Genomic DNA, 26,910 nt, shown 5'->3' with positions numbered 1-26,910 from the left:
TATATATATATATAATTATATGTAGACATATTCTACATATATGACGCCTTAAATATAATTATATATATATATATATATATATATGTAAGATCATATGTAGTTATATATAATTATGTAATTGTATACAAATGGAAAAAAAATTTGTTTCCATGTGTATCAGGTTGTTTCCGATTCCACGACGGAAAAGATAATAGATATCGCTCAAGTGGCCAATAATGTTATAGTTTACCCTACTTATGTCGTAAAAAAGGAAGCGGCTTCCTTAGATCACGCGGAATACATTTATTAATATATTCCGGAAGAAGACATATATCATTATTGTAACTAGAGAAATAGTGCCTATTTTAGGATGTCTCTGGCAAGTAATATTTATTATCGAGCAATAGTTTCTCTCGTTTCTCTACTTTAGTATCTCAAACGCTTTATAATATCGTTATCATCGAAACGTCTTATGTAAGTGCGCGTAAGGTGCTGTTAGTGTAGTCGACTACTTTTCCTACTCTTTGTACTCGATATAATTCAGTATTGCGACACTATATCGGAAGAAATTTACTAGCGCAACGAAGGGATTGACATGAATCTATCGTACTTCGGATAGCCGTAATTTCGTCACTCTTTCCTAATAATTTTCTCTCGCTCTTATTTTTTTTTCTTTTTTGTTAAATAAGTGCCGAATATTTTAGCAGACGTTCGTGCTAGAATAGCGCAAATTCGCTTGTCATTTCGTTTGTAATCCGGAAGGTGAGGAACTCATCGAGACGACATATCCCTTTGATGACAATTTTCAACGTGAAGGACAACAATTTAGTCATAAAATTGAGACCTATATTAATTGTCGTTAGATTTTAATGTTACATTACGAAAACCACGTCTGTACATAATATAGCGCGACATTATAGAACTTGATATATAGGCAGAAATCTTGTATGTACCTCAGATACAGATAATAAAATCTTTTCTAACGAAGACTGCATATTAGAGTGGAGTTTATACTCTATTTTCAGACTGAATAATATTTATCGCTAAATCGGAAGGAACTTTATAATATTGACAGTAAATATAGATTTTTAGCGTATTTTGTGTGTGGTGTGGTTCAGAAGGTATGCTAAAATAATAGGCTGGGAATGTTGTTTCAGCAATCGACTAACGTATTCTATTGCAAACCTCTTGCATATAAATTTTACTACATCATACGACAAAAGAAATACGTCGATTGTTAATATACTGACATATTACACGTGTCTAGTTTGTAGACAGTTTCGTACTGTTCGCGATTTTCGCGAGGCAGTTCCAATTTCGGACAACGTCCATAACAAATTACGAAGCTCCAGAAATATCAATACGAGGGAGCGACACTGCCGTTCAATGTTAGAATTTCGACGCCTCAGTTTTTGTCGGCAAGTGTGGATGACACAATTACAACTGATCAATAGTAGACAAGAGTGGATAACATAATAACAAACAATCAATCAATAGTAGGTAAAAGTGGGTAGCACAATAACAAATTATCAATAGTAGGTAAGAGAAACTCAGCTTAAGCTCCATCCATGTATTCCTACATCCATGGTATGCTCATACCGCAACATTTCATCGGTATGACAGGTTTCTTAACCTGTCAAGTCGTCAACTTTGACGATTAATAACTCACTTCGCCGGGCAGAGTAACACTTCTTTCTGCCAGATTCTCTCGTTTCGTGCAAAAACACGTTGAATAAGTGTAATTTCACCCATATTTGTGCTGGTGTAGCTAAACTAAATAATTACCTTATTATTTTATCTTTTGAGAAGGATTTTGGAACGCAGCCACAGTTGGCGACATCTGAGACCCATGACAAATGGCGCCACGGTATTTTTACTTCTATCAGGGGAGGAAGCGTAAACATGCGAGTTCGTACCTCGTGGTCTGCAGTGGTATAAACATAAGAGTGGACGTAACGCCTTAGCAGCTTTTTTATATAAAATGGATAAAAAGTGTCATATATGGGAAACGGAGGAACTTTGCAGTATCAATATATGTCCATTAGTAACAGCTCCATTCGCAGTACAATGGTCGCCCGACAATCAGATTTCATTAATTACAGAAGGAGGTGTTCACGTATTAGTAAGTCGTGTTTGTTTATATTATATTACTACGACACTTAATACGTTTTGTGCCATGTAAGCTACCGATGGCCCACGCTGAATTTCAACAATGAAAACATTATTCCTGTTGGTTTTAGCTGAATTAATGCTGTACTGGAACTTTGTTCCTTTTTGCATTCAACGTTAGATTGTACACTTATTTCACTCCAAAATCAAAAGGTGCAATCTAATTCGGCTAAAATAAACAAACCTTTTAAAATTCTCAAACAATAATAATATACTTTGATAATTATTATGAGACACATTAGATATTTGTTACAATTTGGTTTATAGTAAGGCAGCATGGGCCACTGGTGGCTTCATGTGGCATGGACAGCAAGTCATATAAAATTAATCCAGTACAGAATGTGTAACTCTGATGTTGCATGTGTGTCGAAGAAAGGAGTCCAATATAAAATAGCTTCAACTATTTATATAATTTTTGAACTCTACTGATGTCTGATATGTTACTGAATATTTTATTTCAAATAATGCCACATGTGTTAATGCTACAGATTTCGAAAGTTCGATGGCATAAAGTGATGTAAATTTTATCTTTGCAGGAACTACAACCTTCTCCCATGTCTCCCAATCCGACCGTCAAATTTACTCGGTCCTTCGTGAATCCTTCTGACACTCTGCCAGCGTATGCGTTTGCAACTGAGATGGAATCCCTGGTATGGAAATTGGAACGCCAAGAGATATACTCTCTTCTTATGGAAGAAGCAATTACACCAAAGTTAAATGGTGTGAGTGATATTGCCTTTAGGATAATCAAGATTGCATGGTCACCAAAAAATTTGATTTCTCCGAATCAGTGTATATTAGCAATATTGACTACGTCAGGGGCGGTCGAATTGTTGCACAAAGTTTCCAATGAGTGGTATTCCATTTGTGATATCTCAATTCTTCGGCTGAATATTGTACAAGAAGAAATCAAGTCTAGTCTTCGTAATTGTATGAATTCATTCGACACCATGAACCAGTACGCTACAACCATTCACAGCATGAGAAAGTTACAGGCCTGTTCTATAACATGGAGTGAACTTTTCGAAATGGGAAAAACTTACTTTGCATACTTTGCTGTAGCTTATCGCAACGGTGATATATCGATTTGGAAGATTCCCAGAATTTCAAATTTCACCGCAAGCTTGAAACCTGTATTAGCTATCAGAATAGAGTTGAAAATCACTTTGAGAATCAACTTGTTATGCTGGGTCAGCATTAGTGCGAATGAACATCTGCTCATTGTCGGATATATTGACGGTAGAATATATAGTATAAAATTGTCGTGTGATATTGACAAGCTACAAATCGATTCAATAGAAAAATGTACCGAAAGCGACCGTATTGGAATCAATCATTTCCACATCGTTCACAAAGATAAATCGCACATAAAGATCCTTGCTGCCAAAGGTATTTTTCTTTTGCTATTGTGCATAAATTGGACAGGGTCATTGAAGAGTATAAAATATCTACGGACAAAAGAGTTTAATATTACAGGTGTGTATTTTTGCTAATATAGTTATATATATATTATTAGCAACTATATATAAAGTATACATATTATAAATCTTTAAATAGAATAAGAAGGAAGAGGAGAGAGAGAAAGCCAATAAGAACCTATGCACAGGTAATTTAGTAAGCAATAAAAACAAAATAATTATAGTTTCTTAATTTCATAATGATTTTATATCTTCACGAAGTTAAGAAGTTATAATTATTTAGTTTTTATTGCACTAAATCACCTATGCACAAGTTCTTACCTTATTTAAATTTATTTTGTCAATAAGGTCAATTAATATTATTATTATAAATATTACAACAGTGAGAAAAAAGCAATTAAATCTTAAAAAAAATCAGCGGTCACCCTCATTGAAAGAAATATTGTGTCCACTGAACAAATTACGCGCAACAATACATTGCGTTAATATAGCTGGTGACCAAATCGCAATCATCAATGAATCAATTGAAAATTCGTTACAGCAACTGTATAATTTATTCACTGGACTAAACGTTACGTTCGATACAATTTTCTTCGTTCTACATTAAAACCGCCGATGATGCCGGTTTTAATTCCGTAGACCTTTAAAATTGTTATTTATAAATTTTTCTATCGGTAAGTAGTTTTCCCTGATTTTTTATCATTTCAAATTCAAATATAACCTGAAATAGTGCAAATAATATCAAAATAACTCCAGTAACCGAAAATAAAAACAGAAGCAAAATTGGCACCTATGCTCGGCGGTTTTAATGTTAAGCAGAACTTTGTTGATTCTATCATTTTTGTTTTGTCGGTATATAAATGCTGTTACGCAGCGAAATTAGTATCTGGCCCTTATTGCTTATAATAACATTTAGTTTTAGTATCATACAAATGTTACCTGCTATGTCTGTAAAACATATAGGATACGCATTTTTCAGGTATAAACTCCATTACTGCTCAAAAATTCTTAATCAGTACTCAGGACGCTCACGTCTTCGTCGTAGATATACAGTCGGACGAGCTAGTGCTCACCAATATCACAACTCACCTGCCACAGACGCGTGTTCAGTACTTAGGACTTGCTCACTCACCAAATAAAGTAATGTTTGTCAATATAACTAGTCCGAGTATGAGCTTCGATCATTTGGTGGTAAAGGAGCCAAGTACGATACACGTGTTCGCTTTGAAAAGCGTCGACCCGCTGCCCATTGTTAACAATAGCACAAGTCTCACAAATATTTGGGACTGCATGGAGATGCTTCGTGTTAAAGCCGCTAAAGCGGAGGATCCGAGTACGGTGTTGTGTACGACGACGACGACAGAGAAGCCGGAATCGCTGCATAACTTGCGAGTATCAATGTGGATGACGGTGATGATGAATGTGTGTAAAGTCAAGAAGCCGATCCCGAATATAGATCACATAAGACAGAGCAAGATATCGCGAGAGTTGCCGTTAATCTATGTCCACTTCGCTTGTGCGTATCTTGATAACTTGACGAAGAAGGGCTCGAGGAAGAGGAAGAGCATATTATCGAACGATCAGAAGATTGCTATAGGCTTGCTGAGAAAGTATCTGAACATATATCTCACGAACGAGGACAACGATGACGAGGAAGACGAGAGAGATGAGAAGGCGCGTCGGTGCGCCCGAGAAACGCTGAAAGCAACCGCGTCTTGCATCACCATGATGGAGAAGTGCAATTTATGTTGCGAGACGATAAACGAACTCTCGAGGGACGTCACGTCGTGCCCGTCGGGTCACAAGTTACCCAGGTGTGCAATAACGTTACTGCAAATCACGTCGTTGGAGTACCGTGTCTGTCGGATATGCGGACAGATGTTCCATTCGTGTTTGGAGCAAGTGAGCCAGGAACCGTGCTGTCAGTTTTGCGATGTTCCTCTTCTGTACAACGAGTATGCTCTCGACGTGGAGGGATCGGAATTGTACGGGAAAAATTTGTCGCAGCTGCGAGTCAACATCGTGGAATCGTCGAAGGAGCAGCAATATCCGGAAGAGTCGCACGAGAAGCCACACAAGAACAAGCGCACTGCCAAAGCGAAAACTGCGAGTAACTGCGACGATAACAGTGATGATGTTCAAGTGAGATGGGGGGACATTTAATATTCACGTAAAGTATTTATAAATATTAGATTCCAAATTATGTTATTTAATAATTTTAGTAATGTTATGTTAATAATACCCCAAAGGTATTTATATTGTTGTATATATAGTATTACTAGAATATTGTGTTTTTAAATTGATCAAGAGTGGAAGCTCTCGCGAGTCACTTGCAAATATCGTACATTGTTTTTAATATATATATATATAATAATTATCCATTGACGCTACAGCCCCATGTAGAGACTTACCTCTCTCTCACGTATGCATGTGGTGCGCACGCGGATTATACACATGCATGCGGGACCTACAATTTAAACGCCGGTTCCGAACGGCAAATTGGAGAGAGGTTTCTTGGCATGAATATTCTTTGGCGTTTGCCAGACCACCGGAAGAGGAGCTACGAGCTATGAATGATGGGTATGACAAATTTTCTAGCTCTGTCGGAAATCGAACCCAGAACCTCTGTAGCATAGTAAATCGGTGCGCTGTCTACCATGCCACGCTCGTGCTCATATATATATATATATATATATATATGTGTGTATGTGTGTGTATATATTTTTTATAATTGTATAAAAATGTACGATCCTATTTTAGTAATACAACTTGAAAATAAAATAAGTACAGAGAACTTTGGTTCATATTCTCAACTTTTCAGCTCACTTTTACTGATAAAAGTGTCTCTCAAAGTAACTTAGAGACTACCTAAATTTGTTGATAAAACGGAAGGAAAAAAATCGATTTAGGGTGCGTAATTTTAGAAGTTTTAAAAAACCCGGTTTTTTCCCAATCTATTGAACGGATTTTTTCGGGTTCTTTCCGGAAAAATGGAAAAAAAAGAAAGATTGTTTTTAAATTATACTGAGAAGTATTTAAAGCACTTTTATCAATAAAAGTGAATTCGGAATATGAATTAAAGTGTCTCTTTGATAAAATCGCCTTTGAGGTAGGATCGAACATTAAATGCATATTACTTTCCGATCATGTTTATTATGTGACATTATGTGATATTTACATGCAAATCTATTATTTGAGGATATATTGTTCGGGATACGACATAATTTGCGGGAAACTGTCCCTCTCTTCCTTCGGAATATGATCCAATCGGACAGGGACGTATCTTTGTTGTTTAATTTGATTAGACACATTCTTCAACATATCTTTGGGCACTTGATCGTTCGGAAATATATGTAATCTTTGCATGTAACCCCGCCGTAGCAGATTTTTTGGCAATGCTCTGTATACAGCCTTCTCCACGATCTGTTGAAATTTTATATACAATTGATTAAACGATAAATAGAATTATATGCTAGATGAATAATTTCGTCTTTTACAATTATAATACTCATAATTACCAGAGTTGGATCTTTTTTATGTAACTCCCATGCAAGAGTCCAAGTATCACCTCTGTGGTATGTGTTATGGTGGAAATATACACGTTTACGCCATTCATCTCCACGTAAAGCAATTTCCTTGCTGTTTATTACCACTACATGATCACCACACTCGTCTAGAGTGAAATTAATGAGTAACATTAGAAATTGACACAAGTTTATTTGTTTTCTCTTAGTCATTCTTGTTTACACAAGAAAAATTTGTTTTTTTTTTTAATAATTTTTTATATATCTGCACACATATTTTATAAGATAATATTATTAGATTGTACAAGACTTTTTAACATTAGAAGATCAAATAGCATTTCAGATATAGAGAAATTTTTAAGTCGTTATTTTATTTTATTCTTAATCAATGATGATTGCAGAAAGGAAAGTTTTTTTTATATATCCAGTTCTTTTTATATTTAAAATTACTTAAACTAAATTTAGTTTTATTGTTTGTATAGCTTTCTCGCTTATATAGAAGATATATTCATCAAAGAATGTAAAATAGATAAATATACAATTTTGTTGTTTAAAAGCATTAAGAATTGATAGGTAATTTTTATGATTTATAAACATCTCATAACAAAAGTGATACAAACGAAGTAATACTCACTTAGTGGGTGATATATTGGTTTATGTAATCCCATAAGATACATCCTTATTAAATCGGCACTTTTATATGGATCTTGCCACATCGCATCGTAAATGTGCCAAATTCTGGCAAACGTTCCCCAATGCTGAGAATAAATTACGTATATATTATTAAATATATGTATAATTTAAATTATGTTCTAGAAAATTCGCTAAGACAAACACAGAATGCAACATAACACTCGAGACAAATGTATCGCAAGGAATTTTCCAGAAATTAGGAGATTAAACTTAATATTGTGGAAAAAAAAAACAAACCTGTCCCCGTCGAACAAGCGACATGGTAATTTCTAACAACTTTTATTTAACACTACAGGAAACAATAGAATTAAAAGTCAAGTTAAGCCTCACGTTACTGCGGCTTCCAACAGGCTATAATTATTTACCTCCCGATGAGGTTATCTCAAAGCGGCACTCGTCCGATCGAACCACGAATATCCCTGCTGAGTCTCGGCTACAATGACCCGTTACGGTCGAACCCGTTATTTTAGTTCCGAGATTATTTTAGTTCCGTCTCCGCTACGAGTTGCAGTTGTATTCAACGAAAATCGAGCCCGTGAAACCACTCAACAACGGATTAGATCTATTTTTCAGTACGTAATATAGAATTTAGTAATAATTCCCGGCGAACACATTATTTTGCATGTACTCTCTCTCTCTCTCACACTCACACGCATTTATTCCTTCCGAGGAGGGACCGATTCTTTGAAATTCGCTCGATAGTTGTGCGAATGCGGCTTGTTGGGCCGTCGCAACGGCAGCGTCGCACAACGGCTGCATACGTGTCTACCAATCGCTACGTGTCTGTCAATCGTATGATCATCACAAGCAGGGCCAGTGTCTGTAGTTACGGGACGACACTTACGGTCGTTTATCATCGCGATCATTACGTCGTTCTCTCGTAAATAATAACGGACGACGCGCGCGATACATCAACGCGTCGTCGTGTCTCATCAGGCCGGGCAGCCGCGCGCTGACCCGCCCCCGATGTGATCCGCGAGCATAGCGATTCCGAGAGGGCGACCCCGATGGATCGTCACCTGTCCGCTGTCGTTGCCGACGACGACGATTGGCATCGCGAGGCGCACAACAACCTGGGCGCTCTACGTGACGGCGCTTAGCACGTCTCAGCACGGCGAGCTATCATGTGCCGGACGGCCGAGGTCGTAACGATCTGAGGAACACCGAGCAACAGTCTTCAACGTCGTCCACGATGGCGAGCCCCGGCAGTAACCCGGAGAATGCCTCCAAGTTCTTGGAGGTTCTGCAGTCGGACCTCAAGGTACTCGCCTCGGAGACGAAGAAGAAGTATCCGCAGATCAAGGAGGTGCGTAGCGCGGACGTCGTCGTTGACGATCATCGTACTTCGTTAAACTTCAAAATGGATAGCTTTGATTTTTTCGTCCTTTCTATACTATTTAGATCTCATCTTTGTGAAAACAGATGTATCCATTGCTCAAGAAATATATATGCGTTAAACATTTAGAAGTTTGTCGACATATATATATATATATATATATATATATAGACAAATATATACACACACACACACATATATATATATATATATACATATATTAAGGTTTAAATAAACTCAATTTGCTTATTACAGTCATGCGAGGAAGGTGTCGCAAAGTTGAGAGCAGCGTCGAGTAATCCAGGAACACCGATATATTATGTCATCAATCAGATACTGTACCCTTTGGTTCAAGGTTGCGAGAGTAAGGATATAAAAATTATCAAGGTACTAAAGACCTACGTTTCATATCTGTCTGTTATCTGTGGGTTAGATAACAATTCTTACGAGATAAAAATCTTTCTGAGCGCTTCTCGCTTGTCAGTTTTGTCTAGGCATGATGCAAAGGCTAATAACACAACAGGCGGTAGATCAGAAAGGCGCACGATATATTACGGATACCTTGTGGCTGTTAATGGAATCAGGTACTGAGGAAGTTAAAGTTTTGCAGACTGTAACTTTACTGCTGACAAGTAACACTGTGGTACATGGAGACACCCTTGCGAGAGTGAGAATCTGTTTACATACATCGACGTTTCCTTTTGGAAAATATTCAGAATGATCGACGTTATGTTACACCTCTCCTTGCAGAACTTGGTGCTGTGTTTCCGGTTGCACTTTACGAAAGACTGCACAACGATAAACACAGCTGGTGCTACTGTAAGGCAACTAGTTTCCTTGGTGTTTGAGAGAGTAGTTGCCGAGGACGAGCAAAGTCCCGACCAGCAAGACTCCGACGAAGTTAATCTGGAGGAACTGAAAATCCCAACGAATCAAGCGCCTAAAGGTCTCGGCCCTTGCGCTGCAGATGCATACTTAATGTTTCAGGTGAGTTTATCGATCTCTCCGGCTGGGTAGTTTTAAAGTTTCCTACAGAAAGTAACCTCGTTACATTTTAGGATCTAGTTCAGTTGGTGAATGCTGACCAACCATACTGGCTGATCGGCATTACCGAGATGACTAGGACCTTCGGATTAGAGTTGCTAGAGTCTGTCTTAACAAACTTTTCATCGGTCTTTTTCAAGGTAATTTTCATCCCTAAAGAGAGTGGAAATTTAAGAGATTTGTGTTTACAGAAATGCAGGGAAAGATACATGTTTCATTCCATGCGAAAGTTGTTTTGTTATAATTGTATTATTTTTAGCATCCGGAATTTAGTTTCTTACTGAAGGAGAGAGTGTGCGCGCTCGTGATAAAACTCTTTTCGCCTAACATCAAGTATCGCAATTCAGTGCCGGCGTCTTTGCAACAGGCCACGCCCCTGGATAAACCTTACTTCCCTATCAGTATGAGGCTCTTGCGAGTTGTGTCGATTTTGATACAGAAATATCATTCATTGTTGGTAAGTGTCTTGCACGCTTGCCTTGTAGAGAGACGAAGATTCGATGTCAGCTTTTTAATCTCCGATAAATAACGCTCCGATGTTTCAGGTGACCGAGTGCGAAATATTCTTATCCTTGATTGTGAAATTCTTGGATCCTGACAAACCTACTTGGCAGAGAGCTTTAGCGTTGGAGGTTTTGCACAAAATGACGGTACAGGCGGACCTCCTGACGAACTTTTGCGAATGCTACGATTTGAAACCTCACGCTACAAACATTTTTCAAGATATCGTCAATAGTTTAGGCGCTTATGTACATAGCCTCTTCGTGAATCCACAGATGATGAGTCAGACAGGTACACAACATATATATATATATATATACCCACACACACACACACACACACATATCTATACACAATTTGTATATTTATACACGTATATATGTGTATATACATGTATATAGTTGTATATGCTATATATACATACTTGTATATACATATTCAACATATATAGTTCCACTGTTACAAAATTAATAACGCGCAACTTCCTAAATGTTCCCCTGATTTCCCTTGAAAGTACCGATCGCAATTTTCCTATTGGACGCTGTATAACATTTTACTTTAATTATAACATTAAAAATTCATTTTACTTTTATTTATTTTCTTAAAACAGCTGCGAGCACAACCGTACCTCAAGGCACAGGTTCGCCATTATTCACAGCAATGCCGATCGGACCGGGCGTGTCGCCCCAGCCTGGTTTTTATTCCCGTGGTATTTGGTTACCAGTAGTAGCGACGTTTACAAGCGGACAAGCCAAACCGACTTAGTGAGCCTCATATTACTGTACTTTCCTAGCGATGAATTTTAAAGAGTCGATGATAAATACACGCGGTTGTTTCAGCTTGGAGATGCTGGACAAGGTCGAGCCGCCGCAAATACCGATCGGTTATGGAATCAGTATAGCTTACGCGTGCCTATTAGACATCATAAGATCGATCGCGCTGGCCATAAATGGAACGTCGAAGGAGGATAGCAGCGAGGGTCAGACCTATCAGCCGAGCGAAGCTGAACTGAAGCTCCACATACAACTAATCAATTCAAGCTGGTGCGGATTATTGGCAGCTCTTAGTCCGTTAATAGACGCCAGGTAATGGTCTCGTGTAAATTTTATACACATTGTATCCGAAGAGATGCTTAATTTGGTTTCCGATATAGTGCCATGTCTTTCTTATCGATTCGCTTCCCAAGTAGAAAATATATTTATAAAGGACGTATTTCTTAAACACTTCAAATTCACAATTCATGTACTTTGAATGAAGGAGGTTGTGAGGCGGAACGAGTTTGATAAGAATTTGAAACTGAAACTTTCGCATTGCATATACATTGAAATATTATCTTTAACCCGTTCGTGCAATTAGTGAAAGATTGAAGAACCCCTTTGAGAGCTGAGATATTTGCAAAGATAAAGTTGATTTTACACATGTTTTCCCTGATATGTATTTCGAATTTCTATTTTCTTAATATTTTCTAAATTAAAAACAAGATTTTTTCGACAAATCACTATGATATTAAAGACTAATATGCAGATATTATACATAAATTTCGGAATTATTGACAATTTTTAAAATACAACGGTGCAAAGTTCATGATTTATAGTAATCGAAACATTTATATATTTGCATATATTTAAATATTTATATACCATTTTCTATTATTCGTGCATCTCTATTAAATTAGTTGATATATAAAAAAAATATAGCGTTAATAAAAAAAAATATTTTTGTTTTCGTAATATTTTATATATATATATGTTTGTTCCAAATTATCATTTACTATCTGAGTAGTGAAATAAATGTATATTAGGAATATAATTTTGCTTTATAAATACTGAAAAATTTATAAGTGGCCCTCTTGAGAGATATTGAAAATACGAGCCTTACAACCTCCTTAAGCATTTTTTTTACACCTCGAAAGCCTGAAATATCGTACTCGAAGAAAATTCGTAAGTGTCGTACTGATCGTACGAATCGATACAGCACGGACGAGTCCGCGACGGAGAACGTTCTGAAGGCGATTCAAACGTTCGCGTCTCTCTGCGGCCAATTGGAATTGCAAGCGCCGCGAGACGCTTTCATCACCGCAATATGCAAAGCCTCGTTGCCGCCTCATTACGCACTGACAGTGCTCTACAACGCACCTCAAGGTATACCGAGCGCGAGACAGCAAGACTCTTCTCAGTATAACCTGACCATGGGCGAGCCCGATTACAGGCAGCAAGTGGTCGCCGTTGGCACGCCGCTTCCGACGGCGTCTCTACCGATCGGTAAGGCATTGCTTCGTTGCATCCGCGTGATGAATTGTATGCAGAGCTGGCTAATAATTAGTTAATCGTTTGAGAAAGCTTAGTTAAATTAGTTGATAACTTGACTTGGTTAACTTTAAATGAGTTAACTTTTAACTTAAAATAGTTTATTTTAACCCATTTCGACGACGACTTTTTCGGCCGGGTGAGGTAGCAGGACGAGGCGATTTTCGCAGATGTGTCGAGTGTCTTTACATGGCTTTCCGTTTAGCCGAATTTCGTCAGAATTGGAGGTCGATCTTGATGTGTCATTTCACACTTCGTAGAAAGAACATAAACAGCTAAGGAACCTTTCCAAGAACCAATAGTGCGTTCCTATCGGTTGGAGGTAACAAAATCTAACATAAACACCAACTGCCGCCTCTCGCCACTCGTCCTGCCGTGCGAAACGCCGTGACGATCGAGAGTCGCCTCTCGTCCGCAAAGGGTTAAAATACGTTAACTGTAACTTATTAACCTTTTATATAATTTAATTTATATGTATATATATATATATATAATTTAATATAATTAAAAATAATTTATTAATATTAAAATCATTACGGACTGCTCACAATATTGAACAAGAAAAATTAAAAATGCCAAGAAAAATAAAAAATACTAATAGGCTTTTTTTATGTATATGTACACATATACGGCCTTGCATGATTAACTTCGAACTTTAACAAGTTAATTTAATTATAACTTAACTTCCAATTAAGTTTTTCTGGTTGAGTAACTTTTAACTTGTAGTTAAAAATAAAAATTAACTTTCCCAACTCTGATTATACACGTACCGTTCTCGTCCTTCAATTTTACAATTTGACGAATTTTATTTTGATTTTGTATCACATTATATGCATTTAGGCGCCCATCAAGGCCCCGTGATGTTGACCGCGAAAAATCTGCAATGCATGCGCGCGTTGTTATCGTTGGCCCATTGCCACGGCAGCATACTCGGCAGTGCGTGGCATTTGGTACTTACCACTCTTCAACATCTCGTCTGGATCCTCGGTCTCAAGCCCTCTACTGGAGGCTCGCTGAAGGCGGGGAGGACCGCGGCCGACCCGAATGCCGTGTTGACGAACGCCGTTATGGCGGATCTACCGGTGCTCAGCGCCATGCTCAGTAGATTGTTTGAGAGCAGCCAGCATCTGGACGACGTGGCTCTGCATCACCTGATAGACGCTCTCTGCAAACTGAGCCACGAGGCTATGGAGTTGGCGTATTCGAATCGCGTAAGTCAAATACTGCGTTCTTTATACACGCATTCTTAATTAAGGATAGAATGGGGAGATAAACATACTCCTACTGTCCATTGTAGATCATGTTTTATCTTCTCCTCATATCTCATCGCTCTTATTCCCCATTCTATCTTAAGGGAAGAAAATTGAGAAAAATCTCAGATCATAGTCGGACCTTATATTTGAGGCTTCCTTAAATTCATCTTCAAACTGTAGCAGATGAAATGAGCCGTATCTAAAGATAAAATTAAGGTGGCCATAAATATAAGGCCCGACTGTGAATACTAGCATTAAATACTAGATTTTGGCTAATCAAATAGTTATAAAGTATGAAAGAATGAATGTGGTAATAAGGTAAAAATTGTAAGCTCAGTCTCTTCTTGGCGTGTAAGTTGAGATATATATATATATCTTTCCCTCTTGTTCTTTTCAGGAACCTTCACTGTTTGCCGTTGCGAAGCTGCTGGAAACGGGTTTGGTGAATTTACCGCGCGTTGAAGTGCTCTGGCGGCCGTTGACGAATCATTTGTTGGAAGTCTGTCAACATCCACATATCCGCATGAGAGAATGGGGAGTGGAAGCGATCACGTATCTCGTTAAGATGGCTCTTCAGCACAAGTATCCGCAACCACTCCGCGATAATCAGGTGCGGCACAAATTAGTAAAGTACATAACGAAAAAGAAGACACATGAGATGTTTACCTGACACTTTTGTGCGTAGAAGTTGCAAACGTTACTGTTAGGGCCACTTTCGGAGTTATCGTCCGTGCGTCACGGAGACGTTAGACAACGGCAACTGGAATGTGTCTTGCAAGTGCTCCATGGCGCAGGGGAAACACTGTACCATGGTTGGCCGTTGGTTCTCGGTATTATAGGAGCAGTTTCTGATCATCATGGGTGAGTTTTTAAATTATTTTGACTGGTCGAATTATTATGTATCTTCAGCTGACCTCCTGTTGCGTGCCTGGTGCGATTCGATTTTTAATTATGGAACCGTTTAATTATAGGCTGTTTATTTCTTCCCTCTTGTTCTTTCTATACATTTATAGCGTAAAAATAAGAATTTATCACGTGCTAACAACAGCGATTGGCTTTTATTCGCCTTTGTTCTTTTATTTTTTAATTGAATTAAAATTTACACGGGAATACCGGTAAATTTACCGGTGAAGATCTTATTTTGAAGGAAAGGTCTATTGTTACAAAATGTATTCTCCGATTTTTCCAGGGAAGCTTTAGTTCGCATTGCTTTCCAATGTCTGCAATTGGTTGTAACGGACTTTTTACCGGTGATGCCTTGGCGATGTCTTCCGCTGTGCGTCGATACAGCCGCTAAGTTCGGATCACAGACGCAAGAATTGAATATTTCACTTACAGCTGTCGGTCTAATGGTAAGAGGAGAAACGAATCAATTTCTAATCGGACGTTTAAACGCGAATATCACCGATAATGTTACGAGCACAACGATACAATCTGGCGAATGGTTTATTTCTTTAGTGGAACATAAGCGACTACTTTTATCAAAATCAAGAGAAATTGTGCGTTTGCCTGCGCGGAGATTCATCGTCGGTGTTTCCCGATTTTCCCGGCACGACGAACATGCCGCCATTCGACAAACTGTGGATGTGTCTGTACGCGAGATTAGGTAATTTATGGTTTCTGATGCGTGTCGCGTATCTTATCTACAGACAGAACGAACAGTACAGCACGTTTCAACGAAATCATTATTGCATACGAGTGACGTTATGTTTCACTTTGTTTCTTCAAAGGGGATCTGTGCGTCGATTCGCGACCTGCTGTGCGCAAATCAGCGAGTCAGACGCTATTTTCTACCATATCCGCACACGGCAGCTTGTTACATCAACCCACGTGGCAAGCGGTGCTCTGGCAAGTATTATTTCCGCTGTTGGACAAAGTAAGAAGTCTGTCTAACTCGGCCAGCAACGAGAAGGTCGACACTAGTGGGAACATACTTATTCACCATAGCAGGAATACAGCACAAAAGCAGTGGGCGGAGACACAGGTGAAAATACAATCATACTACGTTTTCCACACGGAGCGTAGTAGCGTGGCGCAAATTTTTCAATGATAGCGCAAATCGAGCGGTTCGATAACGAGATCCATCCTCTTACAGGTTTTAACGTTGAGCGGCGTAGCCAGAGTGTTCAATACGAAACGTCAGCTGTTGCAAATGTTGGGAGATTTTCCTAGAGCATGGTCGCTGCTGCTCGAATTCATAGAAAATTCCGCGCTCAGCAAAAATAATGAGGTACGTGTCGCAACGCGCCGTAATGATGTGTTCCGAATGTATTCGCAGGGGTTGGATAATTAATTAACCGTTTAAAAGTGGATAACTCTTAACTCGGTTAATTTTTAAAAAGTTAATGCATTTTAAATAACTCTAGTCTGAGTTAAAAGGGTTAACTCAGACTAGAGTTATTTAAAATGCATTAACTTTTTTTTTTATACAAGCCAAAATAATTCATTAATATTAAAATCATCGCGAGTTGCTTACAATAGAGAGAAAAAAAAGAAAAGTAAAAATAATGTCAGCAGAATTTTCCTCGTCTCTCTGAGCTCTACTTTTTTGCTCTTGTATGATATTTAACTCAGTTAACTTATTTAACTTTATAGGCCATTAATTTTTAACTTACCTTAGTTAAGAATAAAAATTAACCTACCCCAATTTTAATCTACTCTGAAACACGATCCTCCAATCTTTTAGGTATCGTTGGCGGCGTTGAAGTCGTTCCAAGAGATTCTCTATCTTCAGAAGGGAAGCGACAATACCGAGGTAATTCAGTCGAACGACTCGGAAGGTCTGTGGATCGTGGCGTGGCGTGTGTGGCTCAACATCGGAATGGAAAGTACTACCCCGCCACAGGAGAGTGACACCGAGCCTTACGTGCCGTCGCAAGCGTTTCTCACCGCGCTGGTGCACATATTTCCGGCTGTTTTCCAGCACATCAGAAACAAGTATGCGATTGTGCTATTTATCGTTCCTGAAACGATAAAATGTTGCCTGAGGAAATACTCTGGCGAACCGAACCTGCGGAAATATACGTACGTGCATTTACAGATTCATCGGGCCCGATCTGCAAAAATTATGTATCGTGCTGAAGAACGCGGTGGCCGTTCCGGTACACGGTGAGTCGACGCCTTACATCGTGCCGTCGGTGCCGGATGTAGTTCTCACTCACTTGCAAGATGGAGTGCTGCACTCCATGGAGCTTCTGCAAAAGGTACGTAGATTTCTCTCTATACACGGAAAAATACATACTGCGTTCACGTAAATGTTAACTTGCTTCAAGTATTTCATAAGTTTATGCATCCGAAAATACAAGCATCAAATTTATTCAAAATATATTCTGAATCCTAATAAGTTTGGTACTTCAATCAAGAATATTAGATTAAAATAAACTTTGGTCTTGTTTATTCAAATTAACCAAATTTAATTTTTCTCTGATAAAGTTTGTAATCTTGAAAAGAGAATAAATTTCTCTTTACGTGATAATGGATTTTTCTAAAATTTGTGATGAGTATACTGTAAAATTATTATCAAGAAAGTATTTTTTGTTGAAGATAACAATTACTTAGGCTAATTAAGTTCGTCTTGCACGCTTTCGTGCTGAAAAACATTGTTCTATCTTCCTTCAGCGTATAATGAGAAACAAAGATAGAATGTCGCTTTCAGCACGAAAGCGTGCAAGACGATCTTAGCCTTAAAAGAAGAGAAAGTAAACTGAGTAATCGCTTTTCTTAGCAGTAGTGATATTTTTTTTTCTTTATATGCTTCTTCGTACCTCTCGAGAGGCTGTCTTATTACGATCTTTTCACAGGAAGCGTTAAACGGCCCCGACAACTTGCGGACGATGATCGTGCTGATATTCCTTCAGTTACTGAGCTTTTCGAAACTGGCGTGCGAGGCGCCCATCTACGGTAAAATACCAACGAAACACATCTCCCAAATTAGAGGCGTGTCTGTGCGTACTTGGATTTCACAACTTGAACTTGCGGTTGGTATATGATGACCATATACGGTAATGCGAGTACGTGTCGTTCTCCTCAGGCTACCGATTGGGTCACGATGAACTACGTACCGTTCGGTGAGAAAGCGCTATCGATGGTCGTGAGCTTGTATCAGAAGACCGCGCACGAGATGGCCGTGATCGACGGCCAGGTTCTCAAGCACATCGTGGAAGCGCTGCACGTGCCGTTATCCATGAAATACGCGTGTCCGTCCGCGACCACATGGAAACTGGCCGTGACCAGCCTGCTGGCTGTGCTGCACACCGGGCTGCCGCTCGCCAGGAAGTATCCCGAGCAGTTCCAGAGCATGTGGCTCGAGCTCGCAAGCACGTTGGACGATTTCTTGTTCCCCAAGAGGTAAACTCGCGCACCTACTTCCAGCTACTTCCTCGTTGCGCTGTTATTCTTCGAATATTAGCATGCGAATGGATCTCGCCTGGTCAATTTCAGCGTGCTGAGCGTGGAGCGCGGGGTTGAGGAGATCCAGGCCGACGAGGCAGTCGATTGTCAGGTCATGGAGTTATTGAGGGACGAAGTATTGCCGCATTCTCAACATATACCTCATCAGTTCATACTGAGAGTCGTTATGCTCTTGAACAAGGGCTCCATACATTCAGCCACCACGGCGAATATCGGTAGGTGTAATGCTCACATTTATTTTTAAATATAACCATTTTAATACACTCGTATAAATATTTTAAATACTTTTATATCAGCGCTGCTATCCAATCACTTCTTTTGTCATTTTTCTTGACAAGTCATTAAAAAATTCATTGGGTATTTGTATTGTTTATGCCATTCGTCTTTCTTTGTTATGAACTTTTAAATCTTATTATGAAAAGAATTCTCTATATGTTAAGTTATCCAAAGATAAATCTGAGAATGTAAAAGTAAGTGTTACTTGTTTCCTTAAATAGTGTTTGAGTTACTCTCAGAATTTGACAAAAAAAAAGTCACTTTATCACTTTTTCTGCCAAGAAGAAGTCACTATTTTATTTTTATGTTCTGTGTGGCAGCACTGATACATATATATATATATATATATATTTTTTTTTTAATAGCGTGATAAATATACGAAATCCCTTCTCGTCTCCTGCAGAAAATGGCGCGGAAACGAAGTTGCGCGAAGAATTCGCGAAAACCTGCTTCGAGACTCTCTTGCAGTTTTCCCTGTTGGATGGATTGAACAACGACACGGAGAACAGCCCGAAGAAGAATCCGGAGAACGACGAGGGTGGAATCGCCGGGCGCTTGGCGGTTACGGCGCTTCTCCACAGATTCCAAGAAGTTCTTCGGCGTTATATCGAGAGCGAGAGGCGAAGCGGCAAATGCCCGTTACCTAGGTAATAGTACCGTGGTAGCCGTTCGAGAATGCTCTTCTCACTCAATTCCAACGGATACGTGACTTTTATCCTCGATAAAACGTTTCGCATCATACCAAAATATGCCAGCCATTTTAAGTACTTATTATAGAACCCTTTTCTAGGTACAGGTTGTCGGAGATATCGTTTGTTCTGAAAGCTGTCGCCACTCTCGTAGTGTCCCTCAAGAAAGCGCCACCTAACAAAGGTAAACATTTTTTACTTTTCAGCAAGCTTGAGTGACACCGCGTGATGATGCATGACGTGTGTATGTGTGTGTGATAAACGATTTCGTTTCAGTCGAAAGATCAGTGTGGGAGCAATTGATCGGGTTGTATCCGTGCTTGGTGGAGTGCACAATAGCGACGACTTCCGGACAAGTGTCCAGATCGTTACGGGAAGCCCTGCTGCAATATCACGACTTATTGCGGGCGCCGGTTCACAACACGCCGACCTCCAACGGCGTTTGACCAATACATTCTTTTCTTTTAACCGGTAGCACGAACGGTTGCGCTAAATAAGCAGAGGTACAGGGTGAGTAGCTTGCTTGTGTAACATACTGACGCGCGGCAAAGTGTGCGAGCCTCGATTTCACGTAGAGAACATCATGGGTTTGCCGTCTAGTTACGCTCAAAGTAGAAATAAATAAATATATCGCCCTTAGATCCTTCGCTTTGGGCCGCAATTCCCGGCAATCCCGGTTCCGATCGACGACAGCTAATTTAGATCATTGCGATTTATTCCACTCACACTTGTCGACACACTGTTTTTACGACGTTGCAGTACAATAATCAAAATACAAGGTAGAGTTTCCAGATCGATGCTCTTAGTGGGGAATTTTATATGAATTTGCGCGATTCTCCTCTCCTCTTTTGATTCATGGTCATACTGAGAAAGTAGCAGAGAATTCTCTTTCGCGAAATTTTCCGCGAAATAAAATATGCAGTAGCGGAGAACTTTTTCTTAGGGTGTCGTTTCACACAGATCAAGTGAGAGACAGGTGTACGAGGGCAAGTAAAGGAATTGTTTTCCGTTTCTCTGATGACGTGAAGTTGCGAAAGAGACTTATCACCTTGCGTATTTCCAGAGAGTGTAGGAATCACTGTGTTTTAATAGTGCAACCTGTAGTTTGTTACTATCCTTTTGAGTATATATATATATATGAAGGAGAAATGCTGTATATACATATATAAATATATATACATCTGCAGGGAATGTACAAGCCAGCTTTTCTAAAAATTGATGTTGTAAATACTACACACGAGATATATACATATTATATACATAATAGAGAGTGCAGGTACCAAGCGATTTTATAAATAATATATATGAAACTTTATCATTATCTACTATTCTTACAAATTGCGCGGCGTCGTACCACCAGAATGTAAATAAATCTATGCAGATTAAATAAAACTCCGGAGCGACTGTTATTTTCTCTTTTACGTTTTCCGTTTCAGATTCCACGTCGTCCTCCGATCACAATGTTCCCGTCCGATGATTGTTACCTAAAAGTTCCTGTTTCTTTAGAAAAATAATTCCAATTCCACATCAACAGGCTGCGGTATAATTGAGATATTTATATGAAAAATCATATATTTTTGAAATGTGGTAAATATTTTTCTAGGTAATGTGAGAAAGTTGAAAGTGTTTTTACACGAATACGCGGAATTTTTGTGTAAATTTGATGATTCATATATGATATACATAAAAAAAATAAAATCGTCAAATTTTCTCGTTCGCATTATATATGAACTTGAAATTTACCAGGCGGAGGGAAATACAACATTATTTCTTTTTTTTTGAGATGAGAGACATATATTTAAAAATAAAATATAATCCAATAGTGTACACGTACGTATGGAACGTTCACTATAATATATAGTATACATATACAGGGTTTGTCAGCATCGCGCACTTTCTTCCAATGTTGCAGATATTACAGGAACTAGATTAAGGGAAGACTATTGTTCTAATATCGTGATATTCGTAGAATTTGAAAAGAAACTAGAAATTATAATGTGTGATGATGATTTGAGAAAATGAATTTACGAATCTAGACGATGAATAACAGAATGTCTTTCTTGATTCTCTGAATGAAGGCTTTATTATTGCAACGAAATATTAATTCGAGTTCAACTATTATAGCGTATTCGACGTTAAAAATTAATACGCACATAGGACATAGCGTTTCTAAGATTTTTGTTGAAATCGATCGCATTGTTGTCGACGGACAGTCTGCAAAAAACATGCGCGATGCTTGCGAGAGAGGCGTCCTATATATTTAAATTAGCATTGTCTACGCATAATGCAGTTTTTCAAATTCTTCGAACGCAATGTTTTTACAACTATACATTTCGATATATATAACGGTTAACCCGAATAATGAACTTATACCACATATTTTTCTTTAATTAGCTAATCTTTATGCGGCAACAAGCATTCAACGAATTCACCCAATCGCCTCGGTACATTTGAAGTTGTAGAGTTCATAAAATCATCAATCAAGGGAACAGACTACGAAGTGTTTTTTTCTTCAAGCTAAATGCAAATTTATACATTAATTAGATAACTACCGTGTTTAATTTACAAAGTAAATCTCTCTTTCGCCAGTTTAACGGCTACGATTTGTTCACGTGTAAGCATTGTCGTCGATATAGAGTACAGTACACATTTCTAGAATTAGTACACATTTTGTATATGAGCGCTATTACACTCGATGCGATCTCTCAATTGAGTCTTTCGTGTAAACGACACAGTCGTGATAATTCACTTGTCGAGATGTGCGCAGGTATATAACGGCTCTACTAAAGATTTATATATCGTTTATATAAAAATGCGTAAAAAGCATAATCATAATGATCGATATGTCGCGCTCTACGTTCTTCATTTTTTGTCGCAAAATATCCTTATCGTTGTCACAAATAAAACGTTGTCTTAATGTAGAAGACACGGCGTACAAAAGAAAACCTTAAAAGTTAAAATTAGCAACATACGCTCGCGATAGATATGTAGAAGTGCCGGAATAAGCAAGAGTGTACATTTATCGTAAATACGTTCGGTTTCTTTGTTCTTTTTTCCTCCTCTTTTTCTCTCTCTTTCTCTCTCCCCTTTTCTCTTCTTCCGCTTCTCTTAATTCTAGGTCATTAATATTAAATATATTTTACCATTAATTATTGTCTGTCGTTTTAGCTTGTGAAGTCTTCTATAATTATTAATAGACATAATAATATTTAAGGTTTCTGGATCAAGTACCGGCGACAAGGTAATATTGTCTCGTTAATCCGTCGGATAAATGCACGAGGATCCGGTGTGCATGCCAGCTATATACGCACAGGAGTGACACTTATATATCTTAAACAATATGCAAGTCTTTCATTTTAATTACAGAGAGAATGCAACGTGTACTTAATTGTTACCTCTCATTTCACTTAAAATATCACCTATGATTAATTTATTGTCATTATGTATTTGGCAATTTTTACTATCTAATAATAAAATATAGATAAGCACACATACACACTGATGAGGTTTCAAGTGAGAGAAGGAACCCGAGCGGCTGCATACTTTTTATCTCTTAAACATTGTTTTCCTTGATCAATTGCATGATAATCCATTTATCTACGTCGCTCCGGCGATGTCATATTTCCGTTTTTTTTTTTGTTTTTTTTTGAAAACGCGATTGGTTTCAGCTGCATTATAGCGACTGGTTTCAGCTATATTATAGCGTCACAGCAATTTTCGCAAGAGATGAAGAGACGCGGAGGGTGATCGAGGTTCGATATCTTGAGTGGTCAGTCGATGCTTGCGCCGTGCGTAAAAAGAGAAAATATACAAAGTACCCGGTAAACACCAACTAACAATAATGTAATATCAATGTTATAATTTCCCGCTCAATCATGTAAATGCAACGCGTGTGTTATGTAAGAGTTACATTGTTGAATGGGAAAGTGCAACATTGATGTTACATTGTTGTCGACCGACAGCGTTTACTGGGCAGATGTACTTGGTATTATTTGAAAGTAATCATTCAGCTCGAAGGTACAGTTTGCAGCTCGCTCGAGCCTTAGTCTCGAGATTATCCGACCAGTCTCTAGTTTTGCAGTATCAGGCACTGGGTCTCAACTAAGAACCTCAGCCTAAACGACGGTACTTTAAAATAACGTTTAATCTAACAATCGAGCAACTGTAAGTAACAGCCCTTCTCGAAGAGTTGCGCAAGGCCACAGCGAACCGTGGATGCCGATCCCGAGGAGGGAAATCGAGCTTGCGCATCTATCAAATCAATAATTCGTAATTCCCTACAGAATTCGAGCGCGAATCGAGGCGGCTTGACTCGTGTTTCGGTCAAGCGAGATAGACGAATCGGTTTGATTGTTTCTCCTCCTTTTTTTGTTCTTTTTCCACTTCGATAAAATCTCAACGTAATCCGAATTTGGCTAACGCAGAATAGTGCGCGAGTTATGTCGCGAGAAATATATATATACACATATATCTCTCAGTAAATAGAGTTTTATTTCACAGGGTCGAGAAGAACAGAATCCTCGAGAAATGGATTTTCTTAGCGAAAATATTATCTCTAATTGCGCGTACATGTCTCAAGTAACTTTCGATATTAGAAATTTCGGTAATTGTAACAAATTTATCCATATAGCACACAAATGTTCAAGAGACATTCTAGAGACGTCTCGGAGATCTTCGGATATCTCTAGGTTCTCTAGGACGTCTTTTGAACATTTGTGTTATATGAATACATAATTGCTGGGAAAAAATTCTCACTTTATATTATTCAAATGATCAGTCGGATTTTATCCGTTAAAATTCTCTTATTTTTTTACATCAACGTATTGTTCTACGTGTTTTTCTTCCAAAAGTAATTTAACAACAGCATGAATTTCTCGTCACAAGAACGTGATATGAGTTGTAAATTAAATGAAAGAAACATTAAATCTAGTATTCGTAGTTTTTTATTCGATGAATAATCATAGCTTCGTAAATCTCTGATCGTTTCGCCGATATTCATAATCGAATCTTACATTTAAGACCGACTTAAGTTAATCTTCAGATTTTACAGGGTTCATTTCATTAGCTACGAAATATCGGAAGATAAACTTGAGACAGTCTTAAATAAAAAATTCAACTACGAATACCGCATTTTGTCAATCTATTTGTATTGCCTGCAAGAAGTATTAATCCAAACAGCTGAGTAACAATTTGTGAATACGAATATTTAATTATGTTCTCAATTAATGATTATAAATAATTCTATAACTATGAATACTGATCTAAATTAGAATATTTGAATATTTTTCACACGGCTATTGCAGAGAATGTAGCCATAAATGTTGCTAACAATTTAATATAAATACGTACGTAACATTTTAATGACATGGATTAAATACTACTTTGTCGACTATTATTTGTCAAAATTCATCGAAAACCTGAATAGAAGGCGGATCTCCAGGGGCCAATTTGTAAGATATGTCTACGTTTTTGCCTCTGTGTGTGTGTGTGTGTGGGCGCGCGCGCGCGCGCGCGCGTGTGTATGTGTGTGTGTGTGTGTGTGGTAATTTTTCAAATATACAAGTATAAAGTTTTTCCAGTCGGGGGGAGGGACCGTCGTTTAATACCAAATTATTATATGTATAATAATTATATATTCAGGTTTTTTTCTCACGTATTTATATCTTTTGTACGAGCTACAAAAGCGTGGAGAATGATTAATTTCTTCAGCATAAGTGTCACGGAGTAAGCCACACGAATAGTCATCCTACGCGATCCCAATTTTTTTTTTCTCTTTAAATAGGATTACAAGAAACTTTTACATTTATTGTCGTTTAAGGTGCGCTCTTTAATCCTTAAGTGTTTGACCGTGGCGTTCGCCACTGCAGTATTACGTACTGTGTTACTCGGGAGAGGCGAAATTGCAAATTCAACAAACATATTTTGCGATAGGTTTCACAGATAAAATATTCGAGGACGTGTTGCGACGAATTCGCGTTGTCGATATCGCGTTTATAAGACAGTAACAAGTGTTACACATTCATATCGATTTTCGTACTTACGCGCACTGCGATTGAAACATTTAAAACATTTAAGGATCAAGACGTAACATCGCTCGCATGTACAACTAGCGTTTAGTGATTCTCGCGAAGAAGCATTCGTCAGTGTAATCTCAATTTGTAAGACGTCAGAAATGATCTTCTTTCGCCTCCTTTTTTTTTTCTTCTTTTTTTCTCTCTTTTTTTTCCCCTTTTTTTTATCACAATATAGTGTGCCGTGTATTCATATTAAGAACACAGAAGTATTGTACGCACAGACTCTTTCTTAAGAATAATTATTGTCTTTCGTACAGTTCCAATGTATATCTGCTGCACCAATACAGTACACTTTGATGGATCATCGAAGAATATACTAGAGTCTCTTAAATTAAGTTAATGTACAATGTCAAAATTTCCTTTAGATATATAAGTCTTACTAGTTTATTGTCCAAGTGTATTGTTCGGAAAGGTCGTGGAGGAAGCGCCGAGACGCGCGACATTCTGTTTGGCCAGGGGAAAGCAGCTGGGGAGAGAGGGGAGAGCAATTCGCACGCGACTTATCCCCGCGAATATATCTCGCGATGTGTGTTTAAATCGCGCGTCGAATCGATCGAAATGACATTTCGCGTGATCAAACCGCGTTTATTAAATCCACGAGCTTCGCGATCTCATTTTACACGTGGATTAATTACTCGGTATTCCTCGAGTTTAAATTTCGGACTCGATAATACTGACGGGAGCGACGCAGAAGCGATATTGAAAGCGTCGAGAATTGCCAATAATGAATAACAATAATAAGATAAAAAAAGTGTATTAAATTACGTTTGGATCCATCTGGAGAATGCATGTAATTTTAATTATTATGCGCAGTTTGCCGCCGGTAATATCAAACGGCCGAGAAACTTCCAGGCGGATACTAACGTTCTGCTAACGTGGAAGCTCGTGATATGTGTGTGTGTGTGTGTGTGTGTATGTGGTAATTTTTCAAATATACAAATATAAAGTTTTACGACGTACCTAGTCAGCGTACGAATGCGCGCTGAATCGCCTCTGAGCTTCGAGATTATTCGCGGAACGTTTTACCTGGCGATTCTCCGGTGGCTACGACACACCGTTGAAATCTAATTGATTATTTCCACAAGAGGCTGCAGCAGCTCTTTCAACGGGAAGAAAATGGGAGGACATTTTTTTCGATCGAAATGAAATCCGATGTACGTTTCACTTATCCGTGAAGTTAAATTCATTCGAACGAGAAGTACGGCTAAGGAGACTTTGATCGCACACACGCATTCAAA

At 38.4% G+C, this 26,910-nt stretch overlaps 3 protein-coding genes across 7 annotated transcripts; 2 read left to right on the top strand and 1 right to left on the bottom strand.

Annotated features, from left to right (window-relative positions):
• The first annotated feature begins 1,605 nt into the window (after positions 1 to 1,605).
• On the top strand, positions 1,606 to 6,601 carry LOC106751890. 3 transcript variants are annotated; one of them, XM_014633139.1, is made up of 4 exons: positions 1,606 to 2,101; positions 2,685 to 3,624; positions 4,546 to 5,736; positions 5,960 to 6,601. In XM_014633139.1, exons 1-3 carry the CDS (start codon positions 1,961 to 1,963, stop codon positions 5,727 to 5,729), a joined length of 2,265 nt encoding a protein of 754 aa, XP_014488625.1. In that variant the 5' UTR covers positions 1,606 to 1,960; the 3' UTR covers positions 5,730 to 5,736; positions 5,960 to 6,601. The 3 variants fall into 3 exon arrangements, with proteins under 3 accessions (XP_014488625.1, XP_014488624.1, XP_014488626.1); XM_014633140.1 differs by having other exon boundaries at positions 1,608 to 2,101; positions 2,685 to 2,868; positions 3,448 to 3,624; positions 4,546 to 6,601; XM_014633138.1 differs by having other exon boundaries at positions 4,546 to 6,601.
• Positions 6,602 to 6,699: 98 nt separating this feature from the next.
• On the bottom strand, positions 6,700 to 8,160 carry LOC106751894 (39S ribosomal protein L13, mitochondrial). The gene is made up of 4 exons (XM_014633145.1): positions 8,021 to 8,160; positions 7,725 to 7,848; positions 7,085 to 7,239; positions 6,700 to 6,989 (listed from the first exon to the last, which is right to left on the bottom strand). Exons 1-4 carry the CDS (start codon positions 8,042 to 8,044, stop codon positions 6,756 to 6,758), a joined length of 537 nt encoding a protein of 178 aa, XP_014488631.1. The 5' UTR covers positions 8,045 to 8,160; the 3' UTR covers positions 6,700 to 6,755.
• A 417-nt stretch (positions 8,161 to 8,577) lies between these two features.
• On the top strand, positions 8,578 to 26,867 carry LOC106751889 (protein MON2 homolog). 3 transcript variants are annotated; one of them, XR_001375103.1, is made up of 26 exons: positions 8,578 to 9,089; positions 9,375 to 9,506; positions 9,604 to 9,786; positions 9,870 to 10,106; positions 10,178 to 10,303; positions 10,423 to 10,620; positions 10,709 to 10,955; positions 11,275 to 11,428; positions 11,504 to 11,749; positions 12,639 to 12,925; positions 13,811 to 14,181; positions 14,621 to 14,833; positions 14,909 to 15,084; positions 15,413 to 15,575; positions 15,682 to 15,829; positions 15,954 to 16,207; positions 16,319 to 16,453; positions 16,910 to 17,160; positions 17,264 to 17,426; positions 18,024 to 18,167; positions 18,254 to 18,570; positions 18,664 to 18,848; positions 19,313 to 19,556; positions 19,700 to 19,782; positions 19,875 to 20,108; positions 22,813 to 26,867. XR_001375103.1 is itself a non-coding variant. In XM_014633136.1 (25 exons), the coding sequence occupies exons 1-25, from the start codon at positions 8,976 to 8,978 to the stop codon at positions 20,042 to 20,044; spliced, it is 4,935 nt and encodes a 1,644-aa protein (XP_014488622.1). In that variant the 5' UTR covers positions 8,578 to 8,975; the 3' UTR covers positions 20,045 to 21,007. The 3 variants fall into 3 exon arrangements, 2 of the variants coding, with proteins under 2 accessions (XP_014488622.1, XP_014488621.1); XM_014633136.1 differs by lacking the exon at positions 22,813 to 26,867 and having other exon boundaries at positions 19,706 to 19,782; positions 19,875 to 21,007; XM_014633135.1 differs by lacking the exon at positions 22,813 to 26,867 and having other exon boundaries at positions 19,875 to 21,007.
• Positions 26,868 to 26,910: the final 43 nt, after the last annotated feature.

Source organism: Dinoponera quadriceps, unplaced genomic scaffold (assembly GCF_001313825.1).
Source record: "Dinoponera quadriceps isolate SergipeBrazil2010 unplaced genomic scaffold, ASM131382v1 scaffold316, whole genome shotgun sequence".
NCBI classification, from domain to species: Eukaryota; Metazoa; Arthropoda; class Insecta; order Hymenoptera; family Formicidae; genus Dinoponera; species Dinoponera quadriceps.
This window is presented reverse-complemented; position numbering and strand designations above follow the sequence as displayed.

Coding starts and splice junctions, on each gene's coding strand:
- LOC106751894 (XM_014633145.1), bottom strand. CDS start 8,044: ATGTCGCTTGTTCGACGGGGACAG. Junction 7,240..7,724: donor ACCAATATATCACCCACTAA/GTGAGTATTACT, acceptor ATTTCACTCTAG/ACGAGTGTGGTGATCATGTA. Junction 6,990..7,084: donor ATAAAAAAGATCCAACTCTG/GTAATTATGAGT, acceptor AAATTTCAACAG/ATCGTGGAGAAGGCTGTATA.
- LOC106751890 (XM_014633139.1), top strand. CDS start 1,961: ATGGATAAAAAGTGTCATATATGGGAAACGGAGGAACTTTGCAGTATC. Junction 2,102..2,684: donor AAGGAGGTGTTCACGTATTA/GTAAGTCGTGTT, acceptor TTATCTTTGCAG/GAACTACAACCTTCTCCCAT. Junction 3,625..4,545: donor AAAAGAGTTTAATATTACAG/GTGTGTATTTTT, acceptor CGCATTTTTCAG/GTATAAACTCCATTACTGCT.
- LOC106751889 (XM_014633135.1), top strand. CDS start 8,976: ATGGCGAGCCCCGGCAGTAACCCGGAGAATGCCTCCAAGTTCTTGGAG. Junction 9,507..9,603: donor AGGATATAAAAATTATCAAG/GTACTAAAGACC, acceptor CTCGCTTGTCAG/TTTTGTCTAGGCATGATGCA. Junction 15,576..15,681: donor TTACAGCTGTCGGTCTAATG/GTAAGAGGAGAA, acceptor TTATTTCTTTAG/TGGAACATAAGCGACTACTT.